Below are 24,628 nucleotides of genomic sequence, written 5' to 3'. Positions count from 1 at the left end.
AAAGGCAGTTTTCTCTTTGTAAATATTTATTTCTTTTGCTTACATGAGCTCTTTTTATTATACAGTGAACCCTCTAAGCCTTTCATCTTAGTGGAGCTCAATATAGTGTGAGATACTGTCTGTGTTAACATACTATGGCTTGTACACTAGAAAGTTCACTCCCCACCCCCAAAATCTTGAATCAATTAACTCTTAACTATTTTCAAAAGAAATGGTCTGAACAGCTCATATAGCTACAAATAAACCTCAAAATAACTGGTGAATATGTCTAAAAGTCTTGAGCTATTTAACATCAATGAAATCAATTACAGATCATATTTTTGAGTACAATTTCAGGAAAAATTGATTTTTGCAGAACAAATTCTGGGTACAATATGCAGAGACTATTGAGGATATGGTGGTTGGGCATGCTGTTGGTTTTTTTTTCTGTTTGCCATAAAATTTATCAGCTCATACTATGCTGTGTAACATTCAGAAATTTGGAAGGAATTGAAGAATGGAACCTTTTTTTCAATTTGCATGTGAGGACATCACTATGTATTTTTCATATGCCAGTAAATGAATGTAGTGGACAATAGCTTTTCTGTAAGCATAATGCATGCAGAAAAGTGTCTTATAAGAGGCCCAAGAACAACATCCTAAATGTGTGGGGCCCAAATAAATGCTTGATCGTCCACACACACACCCCCCTCCCCCCTCCTGACACCTACTCCTGGTTGTAAATATTTGCACTCAGTGGGTTGTTGTGACCGTCATGAACTAGAAAATGAAAATGCACGGACAGGCATAAGCCTGAACCGTGTGTCTCCCTTTATGGAAGACCAGTAGAGCTGTCAATCTTTGAGAAGCCCTGCCCATGATTTCTGTTTGAGCATGTGTGGTTGAACAAGAGAAGTGTGTTCAGCTCTGCTGGACAACAGTAATAAATGATTATATGGAGAATAATTGCTGCTAGCTGCCATAGTTCTGAAGAAAGATCAGGGATATCTAAAGGTCTTAACAGAAATCTGAGAAATGCTTATAATAAACGAAGGGGCCTGAGCTTCCTAAAACTAGTCAGACGAGTGCAGCAGATGTTCGAGGGCCCCAGGTGGATTATAAAGATGTTAATAAACCAGATGAGCTGAAATCAGTTAATGAAAGAAGTTTAATCAATCTGAGTTGATTCAAGAAGTGACTACATGATGAATACATGCTCCTCACTGAACGAAGATTCACTGGTTTGCTTTCTCTGCTGAGCTCATGCTCTGATGTATCAATAGTTACATCTCTCTGTGGAGTTACACCATTGAAACTAGATGTCAGATTTTTTCCCCAAATGGTACTCTTTCTACCTCGAAATGGTCACGTAACAATGTGAAGGGTGGTGGGAGAGAGGACATGGAGGAAGTCTTTCTTGTTTTACTCTTAAATTCATATTGAGTTTCATGGCAAGTGAACTGTCTTTGAAACTGAAAAATAAACATCTTGGTTTCATAGTTTTAAAAAATTTCTTTCTGAAAGTGATTTGCATTTAGTCACTTTTTTTTGGTAAACATAGGTTACAGAAATCAATAGGAAAAATTCTACTTAATCATAGAAAAATTATATATATATTATAGAAAAACCTTATGATGACAGGGGGCTTCAGGGGTCTTGAGTTGGACAGTTGTTTGCCTTTCTAGTTTTGCTTGTGTGTTTGTTTGTTTGTTTGTATGAGGCTGAATGACTTTGGTTGAAATTTGCAATGTCTTCCTGAGAAAAATTAGAGAACCCTAATGAGTGTGATTATTAACATGAAATCTTTCCTCTTGGGGTGTAGAGGGGGTATTTCTTTTCTGCTGGGCTCCTTATTTTCACAACACTTGCAGGAAGTTTAAATCTCCTCTGACATGCCTGACCTTCTGATCTGTCCACATCGACTGGTGGATTTGGGAGTTTTGAGAGGGAAACTGGAGGTAGACAAGGTAATCACGTGGACCTCTCTAGGGAGACCAGCCCAAAAATAGAAACCCCTCATAAACCTCTCTTTCAAGTGAGAACTGATAGTAAATTTCCTCTGCTGTTTATACCATTGCTCCAAGCTGAGAATACTTTATTGGATAATTAAAAGCAGTTCTTCTAGGCTGACTCTGAATTTTTTTTGCAGCTTTTAGCTGTCTAAAAGTTAGGTTAGGTAGTATAAGCAAATCACATAGGCTTTCCCTTCACAGAAAAGGATAGGTCCTGCTGAAAGTGTAGTTTATTACATCTTAAGGTGCCTAGGACACTTCAGATGAATTTCCCTTTGTATGTGCCTGTTTCTCACCATTAATTATAGAAAAAGCCATGCATGTTTACCCTATAAACTCAAGTACTTGAGTTTTCATTATCTGTGAAGTCACTTTCTAGCCAGGCAGTTAATATTAACTTAGTTAATCAGTATTAATACTAATCTTCTTTGTATAATTGTTTTGTAGTTATGAACATGCTTGGAATACATCACATCTGGTCATGGAGGTTTTTAAGAGCTTAGCTGGTATTTGGAATATGGTACAATTACATTTCTGATGCCTGGATACATGCTGGCTTTTGTTTGTGTTTTCCTTTCAAGAAGCATAAAGTAGTGATTATATGGCTCAGAATTTAGATATATGTAGGGTAAGGGTGTAATCTTCCCTTTCTTCCCTTTTCAGCAGATAGATTTAACTGTGCTTGTCTGTTACGGATTGCAGCTTGTTTCAAGGGTCATCCCATTGACTTGGATGGGAATATTCAAAAATAAAGTGATATACAGTGGAAGAGGTGTCAGAAATCAGCTCTGTGTGATGTAGCACGGGCAGCTTAGTGTTAAAGCCCCGAACCGAAGTCTAATCCTGTGATCCAGATGAAACAAAATGTCAGAAGTGTTCTTCCTGCCAAAACTCTGAATAGCTTCTTTTATCATCCAGTCCTATGATTGTGTTGGCTCACAGGCAGAGTTGCACAATGTACTAAGCAGTGGTAAGAGGTACAACCTGAGCAAAAGAGAAGCTTCTCAGCTCTCGAAAAGGAATAAATAATTCATTGGGGTTCCTTTGAGCCTGAATTCTGACTGACTTATCTTTGTATTTATTTTAACAGTAAAACAAGTTGAACGTTGAAAAAAAATCCTGCTTTCCTTGCTTTAAAGAGTAGAAAGAACCACATAACATAAAGTTAAAAGGAACTCCTTGAATGTTGTTAAGGATTCCAAAAGTAGTCTTTAATTGCTGCCAAAACTAATGCGGCTGGAATTTCCATGGAAAACATCAGTGCAGTAGTCAGTTAGTATACAAATACCTCCAGTTTGCAATAGATTCTCCACCCCTGCCCCCAAGCTTGTCCACCCTGTTCTCCCTGATAAAAAACCCTATCCGTGTTCAACACTATGCTTAAGATTGCATCAGCCAAACACGACTTCTCATCGCCATACGAGGAAGGAGACATGTGGTGGTAACTCCTTGGTGTTGCCCTGAGAACTGATTGCTTATTCTACAACCACCATTGTTTGCTATCTTTTTAAACATAAAAAATAATCAAATTCGTTGAAGAGATAATTCCCACAGCCTGCAACCGATTCACGAAGTGTTTAAAAAGGAAGGCTTTTGTAGTGTTTTTCAGAGTGATTTAATACCCAAGATGAACACATTTCATGTCTTCATAGCATGAAATATTCATTACTATTACTCAGAAGGTGTGAAACCACATATAGTATTACCAGAGAGTTTCTACCACTTCTTGAGTACCGTAAAGCATGCTGTTTAAATAGGCACAATGTTTCTGGCTTATACAGTATGCCACTTGGGACAAGTAATATGGTTCATGATAACAGAATTCTCTGATGTAACATGCTAGGGGCAGATTTCTAATGAGGAAAGCTTTACTGATGGACTTATTAAAACATGCATTCATGTCATCAGTTTCGGTATCCCAAGTGCAATAGCTTATAAATATTCAAATAGCCAGTTATGGGACACAGCTGTACCATACTTTCATGTTTAGTAGGTTTCTTTGGCCATCCAGCAGATGAGGAAATGCACGTTGTACACAAAGCAGTCCCTTATGTGCTTTTCTAGCATAATGTAATTGTTATTAATTACACCCTGAACAGTACTAGCAATTGACACTTCTGCTCAAAGTTAAATGTGCAATGTGTTATGTGTTCAGGAAAGGGGAAACACAAGGTTGTCATTAAAGCCATTTTTAGCAGAGCTGGAAATGGGACACAGATCCAAGTGTGGCAGACTCACTTGTTTCATCCACTGAGAAGGAACTCACCAAATGGGTGAGTTGGGTTTTGCTGTCTTGCTCCCTTCGGCAGAGGACGACAGGCCTCTGACCCTGGGTTCCATGGTTTAGCCATCTTCACTGATGCTCTAAGAAAACTGGAAAACTATCCAAACTGAACTGCAGTTTAAGTAGCCTTTTCTTCCTGTAAGATATGTAAAGCTGGCTAAAAACTTTGACATTTGGTAATTTCTACAAGTCTTGGCCACTTGAGATACTATTTCTTTTGTAAAACCATTAAAAAAGAATGTAACGCAAATTCTTTATGTGCACTATTCGTGTGTCAGTATTTGGTTGTTGTGCACCAGGACTCCCTTTTTCCCTCCCCCTTAGTCCTAGAAAAGAACTTAGCCTCCTGATTATTTATTTTGCATACTGAGAAAATCTGCTTTAAAAGAACATTTTACAGTTGAAAGAACATTATCACCTCTCAGTAATGACATGATGCAAAAAAGTCACACATTTCAGTTTGTCACAGTGTTGGCTTCCACACTGGGTTAGTAAATATTAAGGTTGAGTAGCTTTAAAGCAAGGAGTCACCTTTCTTTAATGTAACCTCTTGCTTCATTTCTGTTAAGACAACTGATACAAATGTCAGTTCTTACTAGTTCCTCTGCTGCTGAACAAATATCTTTTTGGGTGGGATGAGCATCTTTGGTTCCAGTGGGTAATCTTAGCTCTCTGGTTTGACAGTAAGACCCTTGGTATCCAGACTAGACTTACATTTTTTTTGTTAATATCACATCTAACACAATGGGATCGTGAGAGGCTTAAGCCAGACAAACATACCAAAACCAACTTTTAGTGAGTATCAAGAACTTCAGAGAAGGTGTAAAGAGAAGGCTAAAAAATTGGATGATCTTTTGCCATTTAAAGATGTGCTATAGGAAAAATGTTTGGAAACAGGGCATTTCCAAAGATGTGTTTAGTTTAATTACTAATTTAAGCAACAGTAAATCTCAGATCAAAGAGAAGGGCTTAGAAAATTCAGCTATTCCCAGAAAAAAATCATACTATGAATCACCTGGAAGTACAGCTCACATAAAGAGGGGATAGGCCTCAAGCTTTAGAAAAATGAGTGCAATTGTACTGCATCATATGAAGTCTGGCTCCACTGGTACCAGTTGGATTTTCTGATCTGTTAATGCATTTAAAATGCATAACTAGTGCTTTGGTTGTTCTAATAATGTATATTTTCAAGTGGACTCTAAATCTGTCCTGCATTGCCCAATGTTTCAGCACAGAAGAGGCTCATCTGTCTCTAAACCATGCTCCTTGTGCCCCTTCCTTTAAGTTGCAATTGTTTTTCTCTCTTCAAGTACCACTCCACAGAGGGGATTCTTCTGGTCGGGTGGCTTTTGCTTGCTACATCAGCTGCCTGCTAGCCTATGTACTGTCGCTGAGCCTTTAGTTTATTCTTGACATGTCCTAGGCATTGCTTTTATAAGGTCTCTCCTTTTCCAAAGAGTTTTGGAGTACAGTGTTGCTGAATTCTGCCAAATATCAGTTTGGGTTTTTTTTTTTTTTTTGTTAAATTCATTCCATATAATGCCTATTAGTTTCCTGAGGTATTTGATGTCTTGAAGCTCAGAGCAGCTGCCACTGAGGAGGCCGTGGCTTTTTTAAGAATTTTTTTCTTCCAGCAATGAATAGTGCACTTGTCCTTTATTTGTAAAGGGAGCAGGGGAAAGGTGATAGTGAGTGAAGGGAGTTTCACAGAGCTGGAGTTCTCCTTTCGTAACTTTGAATTCTGCAAAGAGCTGCCTCTGTTGCACCATTTATTTATGTTGGACCCAAAACTGATAGAAACATGAATCCAAGTAAAAATATAAGTCTTTGCACATAACGGTAGCTTGGTTAATGGGGTATGCAACTTCAGAGAGATCTGGCTTATATCTTCATTTTGCAAATGTAGGTTTAGTTTGGTCCGTTTGGAACATTATCAAAGCTCTAGGGAGAGTTTGCACTGAGTTAATCATGTGCTTTGGTTGGTATAAATTAACTTCCCATTTTGGTATGCTATAATCCTGATGCGCTGAATGATAGCCACAACTGTTTAATGCTTGCTGATTGGAACGAGCGCAGGAAATTGGCACGAGGAGGAAACTACTTGCCTTCAGTATGTGAAATGTATTTGCCACTCAGCTGAAAATGCTGACTTTGTTGCCTTCGGTTAGGTTTATTTTGCATGTCAAATAATTCTCCTCTCCTCCTTCACAAATTTTAGAGGCAACTGTAAAATGCTGACTGAATGGGCTGTGTACATATGGCATCTGAGAGGTTTTTATTAGCTTAAACTAGCACATGTGTTTTCCTGTGAGGAGTATTAAGTGCCTGGACTACAGGTTTAGTGTGTGACTGTTTTTGCAGCTGTGTGGAAGAGCATGATGCGTATTCCCTGGAGCAGGCCCGGGAGAGAGCTCAAGTATGTTGAGGCAAAAGCAGGTTGTGTTTATGGGAATGTCAAACAGAAATACGGCACTTGAACTCTTATCAACGCTGAGCCTGATACTGGTAACTGAGCAGCAGTTGCCCAGGTGTGTGAAAGGAATGCCCCACTTCCAACCGCGCGGGATTTTGCTTCTGAACTTGACAGCTCTATCCTGCAATGCTCTCCTGCCAGTCTGGAAAAAATGAAGATGTTATTTTTCCCTTTGTTATCTGGACGTGGTTGAAACCAGAGTTAGACCATTTGAAATTTAGTTCTTGTTATTGAACTACCTGAAAGGAGGTTGCAGAGAGCTGGGGATGAGTCTCTTTAACGAAGTAACAAGCGATAGAACAAGAGGTAGTGGCCTCAAGTTGTGCCAGGGAAGGTTTAGACTAGATATTAGGAAGTATTTCTTTACAGAACGGGTTGTTGGGCGTTGGAATGGGTGGAGTTCAGAACTGTCAATGTTAGGTTAATGGTTGGACTAGGTGATCTTCAGGGTCTTTTCCAACCTATATGATTCTGTGAAGGGCATGGTCATTGCTCTGTCCAGAAATCTTACTTTTGGAGGATGAATGTGAAAACATTCTGCTTCTAGAAAAAGAGGATATCATGAGTATATGTGGAAGTAGAAGTAATGTCCTACTTTTGGTGACCTCTCACTCTTCTGGAAATGTCACTTGCAGAGAACATATCATCCCAGAGAGGGTCCCATAAAGCTGAAAACCACGTAGAGGAGCCGGAAGGGTACAGATGAAAATCCTGAAGCAAGACTGCACACAGTATAATTTTGTACATTTTGTACAATTTTGTACAATTTCTGTACTCCTTCTTGGAGGGAGTGCAGGGCTGGGGGGAGATGTCTTGTCTGCACAAGGGAGATAACAAGTTCAAACTTCATCAGAAAGAGTTCCTCTACCTGCTTTTGCAGGAGCAAGTTGTTGAAATAGCTCATAATAGCTCATGAGATTTAGATGTGAGGGCCTCATGATGTCACTGTGCATATCCAGCTATACTTCCATCCGCAGTGCTACTATCTCATTGTCTTCGAGCATTTTCTAGGAGAGGGTGGTGAGAGTACTGAGTTTCTTGGATTTGGAATGGAGTTGAAGACTGCACGCCGTTTGCTCCAAGCTGCATGAGAAACCTGCAGCTGATAGCAAGTCAAGCTTTGATCTTCCATATCTTTTCAGTCTTCCTGACTCCTGCCTACCCAGGGAATGAAGACAGGCATTGCTACAGCTTGCGGGCATGTTTTCTCTTTGGGTTCTGGATAGTGCCCTTAAGTTGAGAAATCTTTGTAGGTCAGAATGTCTGGGCTGTGGGTAAGGTTGAAATGATGCACGTGCAGTGCTGTCAACTTTAGAGGAGTGAGATACTCAAAGGTCAGGTTTACTGCAGAGTGGGGATGTAGATATCCTTGGTCAATTGGTGACTGTACAGGGGAGAGAAGCAACAAAAAAGGAAAATTAATTTCATTAAAGCTTATTTTCTTTTTGTCCTTGTTTTGCAAGTTTCTAGAGAAAATAAATGTAGTTCCTAAATTTTCTACTTTATAATAAAAAAAATTCCCTTTCATGCCTTAAATCTACATGATTCTGCAGACACACATCTTGTGTTTAAAAACTCTATACATTAAAAAAAGAAAAAAACATGAAAATTTAAATATAAAATGAAACCTGGCTGCAGTTTGTGTAAAATATGACTCTGTTGAAAAACACCATTTTTCAAGAGCAAGTACTGATTTAATGTAAAAGATAATTGAAAACTAGAGGTTTCTAGCTTCCCACCCTTACCAGTCTGTTTCCTCTTTTCTTCTGCCATTTTCTAAGAGAGTAAGAGATGGATAAGGAGGAAAAATGAATATTCAGAGAAGGGTTAAAATTATTTTCTGCTTTTCAAAACCAGTGGTACAGAAATCCTTTTTCATCGATAATCTTTCTGTTTTAAAACTTATTATTGCTTCCTGGCTGCTATCACAGTGTGGCCTCAAACAAAAAAAAAAAAAAAAAAAGGTGCATTAGTATGTCTGAAACTGCTAGATTTCAAGTTGTTTGCTGTTACCAAACTGTACAGCAGGTGACAAGAGCTTGGCCATTACATCTTAAAAATGCCATCTACCATTACCTTCCCTTTTAAGTATACAAAGTGAAGTTATTGCAGGTTAAGCTGGGCAGATAATGGCCAGATTCTTCCTTTGTGTGGCTCTGCTTTCAGGTAAGAGATATTGTGCAATATTTATTTTCTCTCAGAAAGGAATAGTGTTGTAACAGTGATAGTCTAAGGGTATAAGAGAAACATGGTTTGCTGGAAGACACAATAGCTTTTATTGCCCTGTCATTTATAGCTGGAAAAAACCAGGCATACAGTTGATTTATGAGGTCCTCTAAAAAATTCAGTGTTACCTGGGGAGCAAAGGGAAGACCTAAGAACTGCTCGATGTAGGACACAGTGGATATGAAGTAGCTTTTTAAAAAATGAGTGAGGAAGATTAGTTAATAAAAAGCTTGCAACGAGATACTTGACAGGATAAAAATAATCAAATCAGGGAAAGTAACCACTGTGTAAATAGTGTTAATACGAAAAGTTCTCTGTAACATAAAAATATAGACTACTTGGCTTAGACTGATTTTTTTAATAGTCTGTAACAGTTTCTTTCTACTCATCTTAGCATATTGTATGTACTAACGAATGAGTGAGTATCCATCTCTGTGAACTGTGCGTATGTGTGCTTAATCTTAAGTAGGTGCATAGTTCTTTTGAATTCAGTGAGATATGAAATCAAGCATATGCTGCATATGCTGGGTAGAAGCCAGAGCATTTTTTACTTTGAAGGAGACGATCCTGTATGAATTACTTCTAGAGACTTTTATGAAGCCCTGAAGAAGAGGTTCATCTGAAATAAACACAAAGGAAGTGTGGTTTTTTAATCCCACCAGTGTTAGCATGTTGACACTTCATTTCTTTTGCTACATACACAGGGTTTAGAATCTAATTCTTGAGCATACTTTGTGATGGGGGAGAACTCCACATTAAAACAAATATTGTAAACTAAATGTGCAAACCCAGTTTAATTTACTTCCGTAAATTCCTGGTGGATATCATCAGCAACTAAGTTCAAAAGCTAAAGACAGCTGCGTCATGAAGAGACTTGTGCAGGGGTGACGGTGTGGAAAGTTGTTCTAATGCAGCCGTGCTCTGAGACCATGCCTTCACGTGCAGGGTTACACCACTGACATCTGAGGCCTTTTGTAGTTGGTGGAAAAATTTCAACTGCCTGCGTTTGGATTTGGCTGAAACCTCTAGTGAGAAGAGAGCTAAGAAAATCAATTAAAGGCTTTTTAAATGCACCTAAGGGAGTTAGGTGCCGGACTCCTATTGAAATTCAATAGGATTTAGTTGCTTGGAGCCTTTGGAAAATCTCAATCTAAAACTGCAGGCCTGCAGTATTCTTTACTGGTCCCAGTGCTATTGTTCTGTGCTCTCAGCACCGATTAAGAGAAAACAGAAAAGCTTCAGCACAATCAGCTGTTCTAACTGTCTCCTAGTAAGTGTCCCGTTTTTTCAGGACATGAACACTTACGTAAATATTATTTCATCTTAATTAAAAACATTAATAAAGGGACTTTAATGATGTTCAGTAACTTCTTAGGATTAATTATGGGCCTCTGAAGATAGAAATGTGATACTGATATCATGCTTTTTGTTTTCTATTGCCTGTTTAATATTTGGTGCCAAATATGCTAGATAAAGAATTTTAGCAAATGATACCAGCCTTTTTGAAAGAAAGGAACACCAAGTGTTCTGGCCTTAAACATTTTTAAAAAACTTATCATTATTGTTTTTCACTTGAAATGATGCAGTTTACAAGATCTGTGGAAGGGAGGGGTATAAGTAGCGGGGGGGGAATCCTCAATCCTAAATAGCACTTTTGGCGCTTGCTGTTGCTCCGTAAGTGTTTATATGTATGAAAAAACATCTTTTTTTTTTTTTTTTTTTGATCTGTACTTCATCAAGTTGGGATTTTTATGTTATTGGGCTTGGTGTCTTTGTCTGTTTGCCTAGGCCATCTGATTCTGCTGTTCTGTGTATCTTGGAAAACACAGTACAGCTTTCAGGCAAAAATCCTGCCTTTCTCAACAGAACAAAGAGGGGCCTCTCTATACAAAGTGAGTGAGATTAGAAGAAACAGTTGCCTTCACTGCTGTTAATTTGCATACCCTGCTCGGGCCACAGACAAGTGCTGTCTGAAGCATTTTGTGAGCCCTCATGTGTCAGGTGAACAGTGTGCTGTGGACTCCAGCTCTCTCTGAACTAATGTGTAGCCTGGGTGGTTTGGTTTTTGCATCTTACCCTTCTCTGAGTGTAAATATAACCTGTTGCTCTGCATGAGAGACATGTTCCTGATTTTTTTGACCTTTCAATGGCTGTAGAGGGTGTGCTGCATCCCTGCCTGTGAAGATGCTGAGCCTGTTTCTCTGTTGCCCACTCCAGCTCCAACAGCCCTTGGCTGATGGCAAGTGCCCCATTGTCACTTTGCATTAGCATCAGCAGATCTATTGTCCCCTCTCTTGGCTCCTTCAGAGACCTCCTTGTCACAGCTTCTGAACATAACTTCTGGCAGTGTCCTCGCTCCACTGCTGCCTGAGCCTGCAAAGAGGTTACTGTTCCACTTTACTGTTGGCACACTAGTGTTGCCTTGCCTTACAAATAGGTATCGGTGCAAGTAGTGCCACAGGAATCTTATAGCTGGGGTAATGCTGGTTGGCATACAGTCCCTATAGAAGCTATAGGAGAGCTTATTTCCTTGTTTAAAGGAATTCATGGCAACTTTATCATCCTTGAAGCTAGAATCTGAAAGAAGCCAGATTTGAAAGAATCATGAAAATAATGTAGTTGCTCCCTCCAATGAGGATAATGTAACAGAGCTTGTGATATGGCAGAGGTGGGTAGGAGTCGTATTCCCAGTAAAACGTTGGGGTGGCAGGAAATTCTTACAGTAGAAGTGTGTGCTTATGAGGCTTAAAGTCATTCCACTCAAGTGCCTCTAGTTTCCCTGTGCTTGTTACCTCCCTTTCCTCTTAGGGCAGCCACCTCTATGGAAGATGGAATAAACTGTACATTATCTTTGATTTTTGGTCTTTAGTTAGCCCATCAGAATAACATAGTGCTATGCTTTGCCTCCTTGCTCCTAAAACATGTATCTTACCTCTCTTATGTTTATGGAGTTCCCTAAAAAAGTCTAGACTCAGAGTAGAAATGTTCTTGTTCATAATAGGTTTCAGATGACCTCATCTAGTCCTCCCACATCAAATGGCTGCATGAACTTCTGTAATGCTCCATGACCAGTTACAGCTTTGAGGTCTACAGGCAGAGCCGCAGGCAATATATTCTCTATGCAGATGCTTTCTCAGCCTCCAGAAACAATTTCTTTATCTGTTAAGTAGCTGTTGTTATGGTGTCATGATCCATTCTATGTCAGGGTTTTGTTGTGGTTTTCTTTTCCGCAAGCTATTAATCTGTCTAATTGCTTAAAAACATCTCCTTCAGCTAAGTTTAGGGACTCTGTTCTTCCTTTTGGAGTTGCTACTGCACTTTATCTCACAGTGTGGATGTTGGATGCCTCCCAACGTTGGATTGTAGCTATTCCAATCTGTTGGGGGTGGAGTAGTAATGGAAGGGCTTTTCAAGATGCATTTATTAGCAAAATAAATATAGTATTTGCTAATTAGCAAAATAAATATACTAAAGTGCTAATATACTTGTGTGTATTTGTTTTCATAGATCTGACTCTCCAGTCACACAGCTGAAGAAGTCTTGTTCCTCCTTCAATTCAGTCACAGTCCTTTTCATTAGTAACTTTTCCCTGTTGTCTTCTGATGGAAGGAACTTGCTTGTTCTTTTGCCTTATGGCATCCTGAAGTTTGTCAAGGCGATAGTTAAAGTGTCCTTACCAATAGCAGGTCCAGTTCTTTGGTGTAAGTCAAACCTAATACATGGGCTTTTCATTACAGCTGCTCTTTGAGCCCTTCTCTGTGTGGGCTTATTATGAAACTGTGATTAATCCACAGGAACTGTGGAGATATGGGCTGTAATGACAGATAGTATGGGTATGTTTGTCAGGGGACTGTGTTTTTATGGATCCTGCCTAAGTTCCTTCATCAGGTGATGAGAGCTGTACTTTAGCCAGGTGATTAAGTTATGACATATCTGTCTCAGGCTGAGGATTATTTTTATGTTTTGTTGGCTCTTTCATTATACTTCAAACAATTCCCAAAGCTGTCCATGTAGTGCGTGATCAACTCAAAAGGAACTTCTGTTCCCCTTCTAAAACCATGAAGGTGAGTAGTGAGACGCACTGAAAAATCTGTCGTGAGACTTCTGGAATGGATCCCACATGCTGACCCTACTCCTGCACCAATGCACCAGTGAGGACTCAGGCTCCTTTACTGGTCTTTATGAGAAATATTTAATTTCCAGGCATCTGCTGAATGACTGCCTGGAGACCTATTGTAGTTTTGCCAAGCACTGTACCACAGTAGAAATGCCCAAGGCTTGTTACACTAGTTTTGTCTACCTGTTCCTTTTAGTTGAAAGTTGTGAATTTACATGCGAGAAGTTGCTCGTAGCTGGAGAGTTACCGACACCAGTAGAGTTCTTCAAGAAGAGCAATCTACGTGTGTATCTCACAGTCATCTTCTCTACTTTTCATCCAGAGTTGATCTGGTACTTGGCTGTGTTGGGATTATGTGGCTGAGAAGGCATGAAGATGGCGTTAAGCATATGCCTGGGCTGAGCAGGAAGGATGGCAGAAGTGAGGGTACCATGTACAAATCAATAATTAAAAGGAAAAAAAGTCTCTCCTCTTAAGCAAGAGGGCTCCTGGATGCCCACAGTATGAAGCTACATGTTTGTCACATCTCAAGAGGGCTCTTTTTACCATGTCAGTATAAGTTTTTTCTCTCTGTTGTATTTTTGTTTTCACCTCGTAGAAAGGGTTGAGTGGGCCCTTGCACAGTGCGGTTCTTGCATGTCTGTAACTTTAACCAGGAAAACTCCTCCACTGAACTTTAATCCCTACTCCCACTAGTGTTTTGCAGGCAGTTATTTTCTCTATATTTTAATTTCTCTCTTGTGCTGAATGTTGCTTTGTTTCTTCTTTCACTCATTCTTTACATCCTGTCTGTCTGCTCAGCACTTTATCCCTTCATTTTCCTGTATCAGCTTCTCGAAGCCATGTTTCAGTCTAGCTGATTCATTGAGAGAAGTGCAAACTTTCATACAGTGCACTTAAGAGGTAGGTGTTAATCAGGCAATTAGGAGAAAGTGTCGAAGAAACAGTGGACCAAATGAACCTGTAGTGCAACTCAGGTGTGAGGCCAGGGTAACTCCTATTTAATGGAATTAGCCCTAGTTACTACCAGCATAAATGAACTAAGGATCAGGTTGGCCTCCTAGTTAATGTAAAGTTTCATGTTAAGCTGTTAATTGGGAAAATTATGGGCAATAGTTTAGTAGCTCAGGAAGGCATAATTTTCTAATGTAATTTTTCCTTGTCTGCAAGTTTCTGGCTGCTAATACAAGTGTGTACCAACAGACATTCGTCAGCCTCCCCCACCCCCAGGAGACTACTTATTAGACTTATGCATCGCAAGATATTAAAAACACTTTTGTCTGTCACATAGCCACGGGCAGGGGAGGGGGAATTTGCCAGTTGCTAATGGATACCTGGAGTTTTTGTGTATGACCATGAAGAACAGCTTGTGCACTTTCGCCCCCGATGTTCCCTGAATAACTTGGGTCTCATTTAGGTCAATAAGCCTTTATCAAAACGTCAGGAGTGAAAAATGTGTCTTGGTGTAAGCCGACTGGTCGTTCCCTCCAGTCACCGGAGTCTATAGGACAATCAATGTTCTCTAAGCTTGTCTGCATGTCACGCAAAGAGCTGGATGACAGTAACCATTGACTGCGTGTCTGTCGCATTGTCTTTGGGACAGCCCCCATTTGCATACTTGCCGGTGTGCCTGTTAGCCAATGAACCATGCAGGGCCTTTAAAAAACATACGCGCACAACTCCGATGCAAATTTCCTACGCAGAGAATACACGCTTCTTTAAAGCACAATCCAGGCTTTCACTTTCTACCTTCTTGCTATAAAACTGAAACTGTGATCCTGACAAGGCCACGGTGCCTGGTCAGAGTGCTGTTTGTGGTTTCATTGTGCTAAAACATTAACTTTTCTCAAGGTTTTTCTTTGCCTACCAAGCTAATTTTTTTGTTGTTCTTTTGCTCTTGGGGATATCTGAACAGTATTATCTGTGCTATCACATATGATGTGAGGCCATACATCCCTTCCTCAAATGAGTTATTTTGAATGAAGGACAGTTTTTGCTCCCTGTATGGTTGCTATTGTCTTTTGTTGAGGGAGTTTCCTCCGTGGTAGTGATGAAAGGAGATGTAGTAACCTTCTGCATACAGAAGAGTACTTGGATATTAGAGTTTATTGACCATGTCTGTGAAATGAATGCAATCACCTGCTCAGAAAAGGTGGCCTCTGGTGCTTTATTTTGCTGTTACAATTCAACAGCACCTCATGTAAAGCAGGGCTCATAATTTTACCATTCACTGTAGGTTCATAAATGACATTGTCCAATTTCACTTAAAGGCAGAGTTTCATTGTGTTTAAAGCTTCTCTCATAACGCACAGGCTTTCCTTAAAGCGTCTGCCCCAGATGCTGTTTAGATTTATGATGTTCGTTATGACTTTATTTTACTGAAGAATATTCAATAATAGTCCAATTTAAAAAAAAAAAAAAGGTGAAGGGTTCTGGTGGATCCTTTCAGAATGAGGCTGCAGAAGAAAATCTTGGCTGGGTCAAAGGGTCTGAACTTCGTATTTGTTACAACCAATGATCTGGACAGTTTCATTATATCTTGAAAATCCAACAAGTGACTATAAACAATTGTGATAGCTGTTCTGCTCTATCTGACATCTTGCACAGGTTATGAGATTGTCCAAACTAAGAGAAAGGTTCCTGGCTAATGTTCTCCTGCCTTTTCTAGAAGTGTCTCAGAGTCAAACTTCAACGGTGTAGTGCCCCGAGATGAACAGTTTGTTATGCCATCAGGAGACTGGCGTTTCAGAGCCACAAAAAGATTACAGTGAAGTCAACTGATTCGTAAATTTTTCCTGCTCTTTTTACTGTATACAGACCTATTATTTTACTCTGTATTCAGGGCAATGTCCCAAGCATTTTTTAAGCTAATAATATGACTCCTATTCATCTTGACTGGACTAGGGTTGTATCCTGATCATTTCAGTTAATTTAGAAAATAGCCATAGGTACCATCTTGAGTCCTGTTTGCCCATCTGTTATGAAAAACAGCAGTGAACCCTGCAGAAATGTGAGGGGGCTGGATAAAATGTTCCACAGCATGTTGTCTTCCCTGCAGTTCCTCCTTATATTAAATGACACTGTGAAATAAGCAGCTCGTTCTCTTCATCTGCATTATCCTATGTGACTGTGATACCTTAGGACTGGTTTCTCTGCGTTACTCCTTCCATACATCATCGTGATTTGTGTGGTTTCAATTACAAGCCACTGTTACCATTCCATTTAGTAGATTTTGCTAGTGGCTCTGATAGAGAATGTGACCAGTTATTATTCAGGTTGGCCCATGAGGCTGTATTGCAGCTCCCTGATACTCGAGGCAACTCTGCTGAGTATGCCGTGCTCAACCAGTCTGCAGAAAACCAAGATTTTTCTGTGCATTGACTGAGTTCCAAATACAGCATAGCTGTAGCTCTGCCTAATCAACACGAATGTCAGATGGCTTTGACATCTATCACTTTGAAGGCATTTCCAAAGTCATACCTTAGTGTAGGTCTGTGGTTAACACGTAGCTTGCTAGCAGCCGTGCTTCAGGACTAGATCTCTGTCTCTGCTGAGGTCTCTAATTGTTGACAAGAGGCTGGGAAAGGTGGACTTGAGAGTTTTTAGTGCACCTGGAGACTGACATACTGGTAGTGGGTACTAGCAATCTTTCTTCAATCCATGTGAGATTAAAGGAAGCCTGAAAAAGTATAAATAAGTGGGAGGTTAAGCTGATACAGTAAATGGAATGTGAAACACACCTCTTCCCGAAATGAAATACGCTAGCAAAATACTCATCTTCTGAAAACAGACTCTGCTTGTTTTCTTTGGCTCCCGCAGGAAACCTTTTGTTTGAATTAGACCAAGTGAATTGCACAGAATGGTTTTCAGTTTTAGTACGTGTAGACAAGCCAAACTGCATGCAATTAAAGTATTTAAACTTGCTCTTAATCTTTTCTTTCTTTATTCTTAAAAGTTTTTCTATGTTACTTTAGATCATTTTGGTATAGTTGACGTTTTTTTCACCTTCCAAATGTTACATTTTAGCATTTTCTAATACATTCTGAAAAAAGAGGAAAGACATACAGTAGAGAATTAATCTAGTTCCCTGTCTGTTTCTTTCAGGAAATTGTATTAGTGGTATTCTTTGGAACAGAATATGTGGTTCGGTTATGGTCAGCAGGATGCCGCAGTAAATATGTTGGAATATGGGGAAGGCTTCGTTTCGCTAGGAAGCCTATTTCAATCATTGGTGAGTATGCACAGCTTGCAAAGTTGACGTAAACAATGAGTAAAACTTGTCCTTGAAAGTTTTGAGAAGTGGAATTTCTGCAGTAGTTGAAGCCAAGTTAGAGCAAGAGCTCTTGTCATTAGCATTAATGTAGATCTGAATTTCCTTTCAGGAATCCATGGCACTGTCATCTGAGAACAAATGTAGCTTGGTTTGTTTCTCCAGAAGAGCAGAGTGTTTTCTTTTCACAAGTGATCTGAAGCTTTGCCAGAATTAAGTCTTGGCCACAGTCCTGTCTCCTGTGACCTCAGGCTCCCAGACACTGTACAATAGCTACAACTGTATTTTTTTAAAGATACCGAAAGGCCTTTTTTTTAACTCAGCAGCCATTTGAATAATTATGAGTTTATTTTGCACTCTAATTGAGCTACGTACTGCATGGTGGAGCATGATAGATGCACTGTAGTTGCTTTGTGTATCTATTGGATTAAAATTTCAGTGATGCGTTTGGAACTGGGTACCTGACTTCCCTTCCCACTGCAGTTGGCTTCCTACCATGACTTCAGTGTTCTTAGAAATTACATCCATATGTTCCATATATGTCACAAACCATTTTTTTTTTTTAGAAAGCTTGTCATGGCATTTAACAATTTCACTGGAAAAAAAAAAATCCAAAATCAATCTGTATTTTGTTAGCCAATATTGAGAGAACTATGTAAAGACCCTTGCCCTGAAGCACTTAAAATATAAGTGGGATTAAACAAACCAGATTTTGGAAGAGGAGTATTGTTATGGAAGCATAGTAATTCTTGTCCTGTGACACAGTTTTCTCCCTCTACTCGGAAATATTATTTGTTGTTGAGTAGAGGATATAGTTTTTCATAAACTATCTAAATTTTGTTGAATATAAAATACAAAATTTTGTATCTGGGTATTTTTACAATCATAAAATACTTTGGCTTCTCTGTGCATATATATATAAATAACAACTGTATCACAGGTGTGACTGCAGCTATAAACTGGCATTGACTATATCTTTACACTCTGTTCACAATCCATTTCTCTTGAGACCTAGAACACTAGGGGTTCTGAAACATCACCCAATTTATCTCAGCTTGGAAAGCAAAACAAAATTCCACTTTCTCAGATATGTATCAAGAACTATTTAATTCTCCAAAATACAGAGTTCCTTTCCAAAATTAACTAGGCCTGAGGCACAGGGATTTAGAGTACCATCCTAGGATAATGACTAATTTAAAGTAAATTACACTTATACACTAATTCCAATTTTTCTCTCACTTTTAGACCTGGACAGATGAAATAATAGTAAGGCAATTTCCATATATGAACTAAACCCCAAAACCTCTGTCAGTGAATAAAATACTGTCTAAAACAACAGAGAAAATAAGATACACAGAAGTGATAATAGGTAGAAACTGCTGAAATTCCTTATGCGTTACAGCTAATCAGGATTCCAGGGTGCAGAGGCTGCTTTGCAGTAACTCAATATCGCTCGCCATTCATCTAGAATGTGGCCATCCTGGAGCCATCCCAGTAAAACCTTTCTATCATATCACAATTATATTTTCTTTATATGTTACAGTAGAGGTCTTGTGATATACAAACAAAAAATCTTAATTTGGGGTGACTGTTCAAATTGTTAAAGTAATATTGGCATTGGTTCTAGTAACAGTCTTGCAGAAGTATTGGAAGATGCTGCTAACTAATTTTTTTCAATTGACTTTTATTTTCCAGATTTAATTGTAGTCGTTGCTTCCATGATAGTTCTTTGTGTGGGTTCTAAAGGTCAAGTCTTTGCAACCTCAGCTATCAGGTAATTATATGCAATAAAAGAAGATAGTGCTGTCTGAGTAAGGTGGGGTTTTTATTTTCTTTTTTTTACCTCCTGTTTCAGTTCTTGCAGGAGAAAATGAGTCACTGCTCAGAGCCATGTAACAGAGCAGATCACCAATCATGTATGGGTGTGAAACAGTGATCCCATTAAGTGTAGGGGAAATGAAATTTTGTGTGTTGTCTGGTGGTAATGCCTTTATGTCTGGTGAAGACAAAGGTACACATAACTCAGTCCCCTTTGCCCAGCTAGGTGGATTCTACCCAAATCCTGGTTTAGTTTCTAGGCTCAGTTTTATCACATCGCTTTCATGGGTCATGTCTCTGATGTCTTCAAGCTGCTTCTTTGTAAAATGCCTGAGGTTAGTGGTGAATTCCTAATGGACTGAATCCACCTTGTGCTCAGGAGGGTCATGTCACTTGGCTTTCTTAAATGAGAGGGTACACAGCAGAGTACTGTGCTCTGCACACTAGCTGCAGTGATGCTCTAGGATTGCAGTGACTTTCATAAAAAGAATATTTTAAAATATTATTGGACCATCTAGTTCAAATTACCTCTGAAATTCCTAAAGGTGAGGAGGGAATTCAGATCTTTAGTTAGCTGTTTTTCTATGTTGTTTCCCATCCTGGCAAGCAGGTCATGTATGAGTTGATGAATGATTTCTAGAGCATTCACAGTTTGTGTCCAAAATTCCGGAATCCTTGAGTTATCCTTACTAGCCATATGTACAAAGGTCTGTCCTTCTCTTGTGCAATCTCCCCACGCTCTCTTCATAACAAACAAGATGAAAGATGGGTGAATGGAGTGAAAAGAGACAGGCTGCTAAGTCCAACATAAAATACTATGTCTCTCCTGAAACAGTCCCTTGGAAGAGACAGACTTCCCCTCTCCACCTCTATTTCTTCTCTTTTATCTTTAGTCTCCTCATTTATATAAAACTTGTGTTCCAGGGGCATCCGTTTTCTGCAGATTTTACGAATGCTGCATGTTGACCGTCAGGGTGGTACATGGAGGCTGCTGGGATCAGTAGTGTTCATACACAGACAAGTAAGTTTGAGTACTCTGAGGAATGGCATAATAATTGATGCAGAAGTCCTTATATACAGAACAGCGTGTATGCAGACATGCTGATGATGTCAAATATATTTAGTGTGGAGGCAGGCAGTCATTTATTTTAACCAAGTATGGTTCTTCTGCCTTGTTCAAGGGACAGAAAGTTCCTAAAAGATTAAAAATATACACCTCCACTTTGGCAAACTTTTGACTTGTAGTTGGACATAACCAGAGAAAATGAGACTTCTGAAAAGTAGTCTGAATATTTCTAAAAATATGTTTCTAAATTCCAAAGTTGTTTTGAATGTCTGAAAAAAAATTACCCAACTACTTTTTGGTGACCAAAAGGTTAATGAGTCACACTTTCAAGTGAGGAGGTTGTTTTGACTCTGTGTTTGACGTGTGCGTGCTGGGCCAAGTCATCAGCTATGGTGTAAATTCTTTCACCATTGAGCTCAGTGGATTTTTTGTTAATTTGCACAGCTGAGAGTCAGTGTCAATGTTTATTAATTGCTGAAATTACATTCTTCTGTTCCAATTATCTTTTAAAAAACATCAGTGGTAGGTAATTTAAGTGTCTCAATAATGCCGTTATTTTGATTCTCTTTGCAGGAACTGATAACTACACTCTACATTGGATTTCTGGGCCTGATTTTTTCCTCTTATTTTGTGTACCTGGCTGAAAAAGATGCTGTAAATGATTCTGGAGAAACAGAGTTTGGCAGCTATGCAGATGCCCTGTGGTGGGGAGTAGTAAGTATAGCAATTTCACATGTACTAAAAGTAGTTAACACCTTCAGATGTGGAGTAAAGTTCAAGCAAGCATGGAGTAAGAACAGCAGTTTGAAATGACCTCTTACTGCTTCAGTACACTTTCTGGTTTTGTAATTCTGTGGAACTGAGAAAATACTATAGATGATCAGTAGTTTTATTTGGTGTTTATAGTCTTATGTGATCAAATTATGTATACAAGATGTAGAAACATTCTTATTTCTTTATCCTGTCTTCCCTTCTGTTATAGTGATTACTTCTTGCTACCTTTCTCATGGTAGGGTTCACCCTTCTAAGGCAGCAAGAGTCTTGCTACATCAGGGCTACGTTTTGGGGGATTTTTGTGTGTGTGTTTGGGGGTGTTTTTTGGTCCCTTTTTTTTTTTTTTTTAGATAGATACGTATGGTTTGCAATTCAGCCTGGGGCAGTAATTCCCTGTTTATTCAGAACGGACTAATTTCAGAGCAAGGAGCATCTGAAATACTTAAGAAATCCAGGCACAGGACTGTTTTAAAGTGGTTATATTGCTTTGGAACCAACTTGGTATCCTTATGTGGCATTTGTCTGTGCTATGTCAACATACCATCTTGCTCAGAGATTTCTCAGGTTTCCCTAAGGTGCTGCCACTCTTTGGTGTAGATGTGACAAAAATAGAGACACAACTGTCACTATCAACAGCAAGAAAGATGTGCTGTTGATAGTGACAGTTGTGTCTCTATTTTTGTTTATTATGCATACTTACTAGTTTGGCAGCTCTATCCTGGGATTATATTTTAGTAAACGTTTTAATTGTTTCTGCTAGTAACAATTCCCACTTCCTTTTCTTGCATGATATGCAAATATTAGGTTGGCTGCTCTGTTCTGGGATTTTCCGTCCGTAATTGTTTCCCTTTCCTTTTCCTATTACAGTTCAAAGAAAGGTACTTTCTGGAAGCTGTTTTTCCTTATCATTAGCATTCAAGCAATGACTTGTTTTTATCTGCTTTAATTGTATGTAGCTTAATAAAACAAACGATCATCATTAAGTACTACAGATCTTTAAAACGTATAGGCATCGCTAATGATTCCATGCTTGCATTTTCAAAATGTTCTGATCTTTTAGAGTCCTCTCTTTGCTTTTTTAAATCAAAAGGCATTGTTTCTTTTTTCATTAAAAATGAAACTACTGGTAAGTCTTATGTACAAGAACTGTAGGACTAACACCTCTGTTTCACTAATGAAATGTATTTGTTAAGAAATATTTGTAATAAACATCTGTGTGTGTGTGCTTGTATAGTCTTCTCTCTACAAACAGTACCACTTGCTGTTTCAGGAAGGAAAGATCTATCGATGAGCAAGTCTATTGCAGGTCTCCTGGTGCTGAAATGCATATGTAGCCTTTTTTGAATACAACAGGTTTTGTTTAGGTTGCTACTAAGATCTGCTGCAGAATTAGTCTTGCTGTCTGCCGTGTTAAATACAGCCTCTCTTAGGATCAGAAAACTTGCTGCGTAGCACAAGGAAGTGGCTTTCTGGCAAGTAGCCTTTTCAATACTTTCAAGTCATCACGGCATTTTTATTTTCCAGTGCAGCGGTCAGATGACTTGGTAATTAACAGTGGCAGATGTAGCTGCGTTTAAAAACACATGCTGTCATTGGCGTTGGCATTAAAAATTGAGTATGTGACAGACCAGATTGGCTTACTGAAAATACAGGAAAACCTTCCACGGAAGCAATACGATCTGTCAGGATGTTGAAATATTCTCCTTTCAGGGAATTTTTGCTCATTTAATAGGCATACCAGTTATTTTGTCTTTCTAATTGCAATAAACTTATTTAATCAGTAAGTTTAATTATGATAATATTCTTTCTCTGTTATAACGTCTATTACATTGCAGCATGCAACCTGAAATGTGAGACTGCATTCAATGAACCCACAATGTAATTTCTTTAATATTAAAAATAGAATTCAATGTCCTTGTTCTGCTCTAAATGCAGATGCTATACTTCTGCTAACTCCTCAAAGGTTTTAGCAAAGCAAAACTGAAATGGATCCAGGTCCAGCCATTTCTGGTGTTTTGATCCTGTAATATTCTTCTTGCTTTGTACTAGGAAAAAGCCTTGTAAAGTTAGGACAATAACTAGGACGTCATTAAGTATTGGGATGCTTCCTAATGAAGGTCTCAAACTCATACAAAAACCCTCTCAAAATGTTAGGTCTCAAAAGTTTTGGTTATGTTTTAGCCAGAATTTTCAGAATCGCTTGAACACCACAAATACTGGCCACTGAAAACCAGTCTCAGTCTGTTTTGAACTGACACGCAGAAGAGGATAATTCACAGCTCCTGTCTCAAACACCATCTTAGATACGTGATCTGTCTGGCAACATAGCTGATCTCCCTTCTCTGAAAGTGCACTTACCTTAGGTAGTAGAGAATACTTCTAAAAAAAGAGTGCTTGATGACGTTTTCACACCCCCTTTCTCACTCTACAACATCGCCCTTCTTTTCTTATCTCAGCATATGTCTACACTGCTAAACAAGTTCTTTGGGTAGCAGCAATAGAGTATGTAGCACAGCATAAAGTAAACCATATAAAAGGTCGGTGTTGCCACAACTAAACTGCATCTGGGATTGGGTACTTTTATATTACTGTGCTTTGCTGACTATAGACATACCCATAGGGTACATAACTTTTAATTAAATGTTCGTCATTGTCATTGTTGTTATTTATAAATCTATATTGCTTTTCCATTTCCATATGTAAATTGGCCTCCTGGGCTTTATTTGAATTTCCTTGAGAACTCTGGGCTGTAGCTATTTACCATTCCAGTTTATGGGCTTCTTGAAGAAACCTAAGGTTACCTTGTGGCATAAAGATTTGTCTGTATTATTGCTGGGTTTGAATGCAGTGAATGTCGTACAGATAATTCTGTCAGTGGTTGCATATCTGTATGTCTTTCAAAAGACAAGTTTAATATTTGCGAGTAAAATACAAGTAACATGATGCATCTCTCAGCTCCCCAGTGCCAGTATTCAGAATTACTCTGCTTATGTTGTCCTTCATGTCCAGACTAACAGTCTTAAAGACCTAGTATAGATTCTGGACAATAAAAACAAGAATTAAAACCAAAAAAGCTAAAAAAATAAAAAATAAGATCTCACCGAATCTGTCAGAGATGACCACCTTCAGGGAGCATTATTGTCTTACTGTCTCTGTTTCTTTGTTTGGGTTTTGTTCGTATTTGTTGTTTCCCCCCACCCCTCCTTAAATGCAGTCATGCCTCGGGCAGACTGAGGGGAGCTCTCCTTTTGATATCCACCGAGTGATCCACAGTTTCCAACCTTCACATCTGAACAAACATCCTCCAGGAAAACCATTATGCAGATTGTGCTAACTGTCGCTTTGATCACGAACACTATTTGCCACAAACAATTATTGAATATAGCCATGCATGGATATTACACTGTGCCCGTTCCTTTGAGTTGGGTTGAGCAATTGTCTGCAAGTACCAGCTTTAGTTAAGAGTTTCTCATTCCTTCAACTCACCGATATATGCTTTCTCACCAAGGACCAAATTCAACAAAACATTGGTAAGTTTGCTTACTTGTAAGCATACATAAAACCATGTTGCTATTTAGTGAAGCCTATAAGTATGTGCTTAACGTAAAC

The 24,628-nt window shown here is 39.0% G+C and overlaps 1 protein-coding gene across 6 annotated transcripts in view; it reads left to right on the top strand.

Annotated features, from left to right (window-relative positions):
• The window catches only part of KCNQ1 (potassium voltage-gated channel subfamily Q member 1), a 363,861-nt gene that overhangs the window by 73,730 nt on the left and 265,503 nt on the right, over positions 1 to 24,628 (top strand). For all 6 annotated transcript variants that reach the window (XM_074884929.1, XM_074884926.1, XM_074884928.1 and 3 more), the window contains exons 3-6: positions 17,196 to 17,322; positions 19,057 to 19,135; positions 20,104 to 20,200; positions 20,819 to 20,959. In XM_074884929.1, coding sequence (XP_074741030.1) covers positions 17,196 to 17,322; positions 19,057 to 19,135; positions 20,104 to 20,200; positions 20,819 to 20,959 — 444 coding nt within the window. The remainder of the gene's footprint in view (positions 1 to 17,195; positions 17,323 to 19,056; positions 19,136 to 20,103; positions 20,201 to 20,818; positions 20,960 to 24,628) is intronic.

Source organism: Strix uralensis, chromosome 15 (assembly GCF_047716275.1).
Source record: "Strix uralensis isolate ZFMK-TIS-50842 chromosome 15, bStrUra1, whole genome shotgun sequence".
In the NCBI taxonomy this organism is placed as follows: domain Eukaryota; kingdom Metazoa; phylum Chordata; class Aves; order Strigiformes; family Strigidae; genus Strix; species Strix uralensis.
This window is presented reverse-complemented; position numbering and strand designations above follow the sequence as displayed.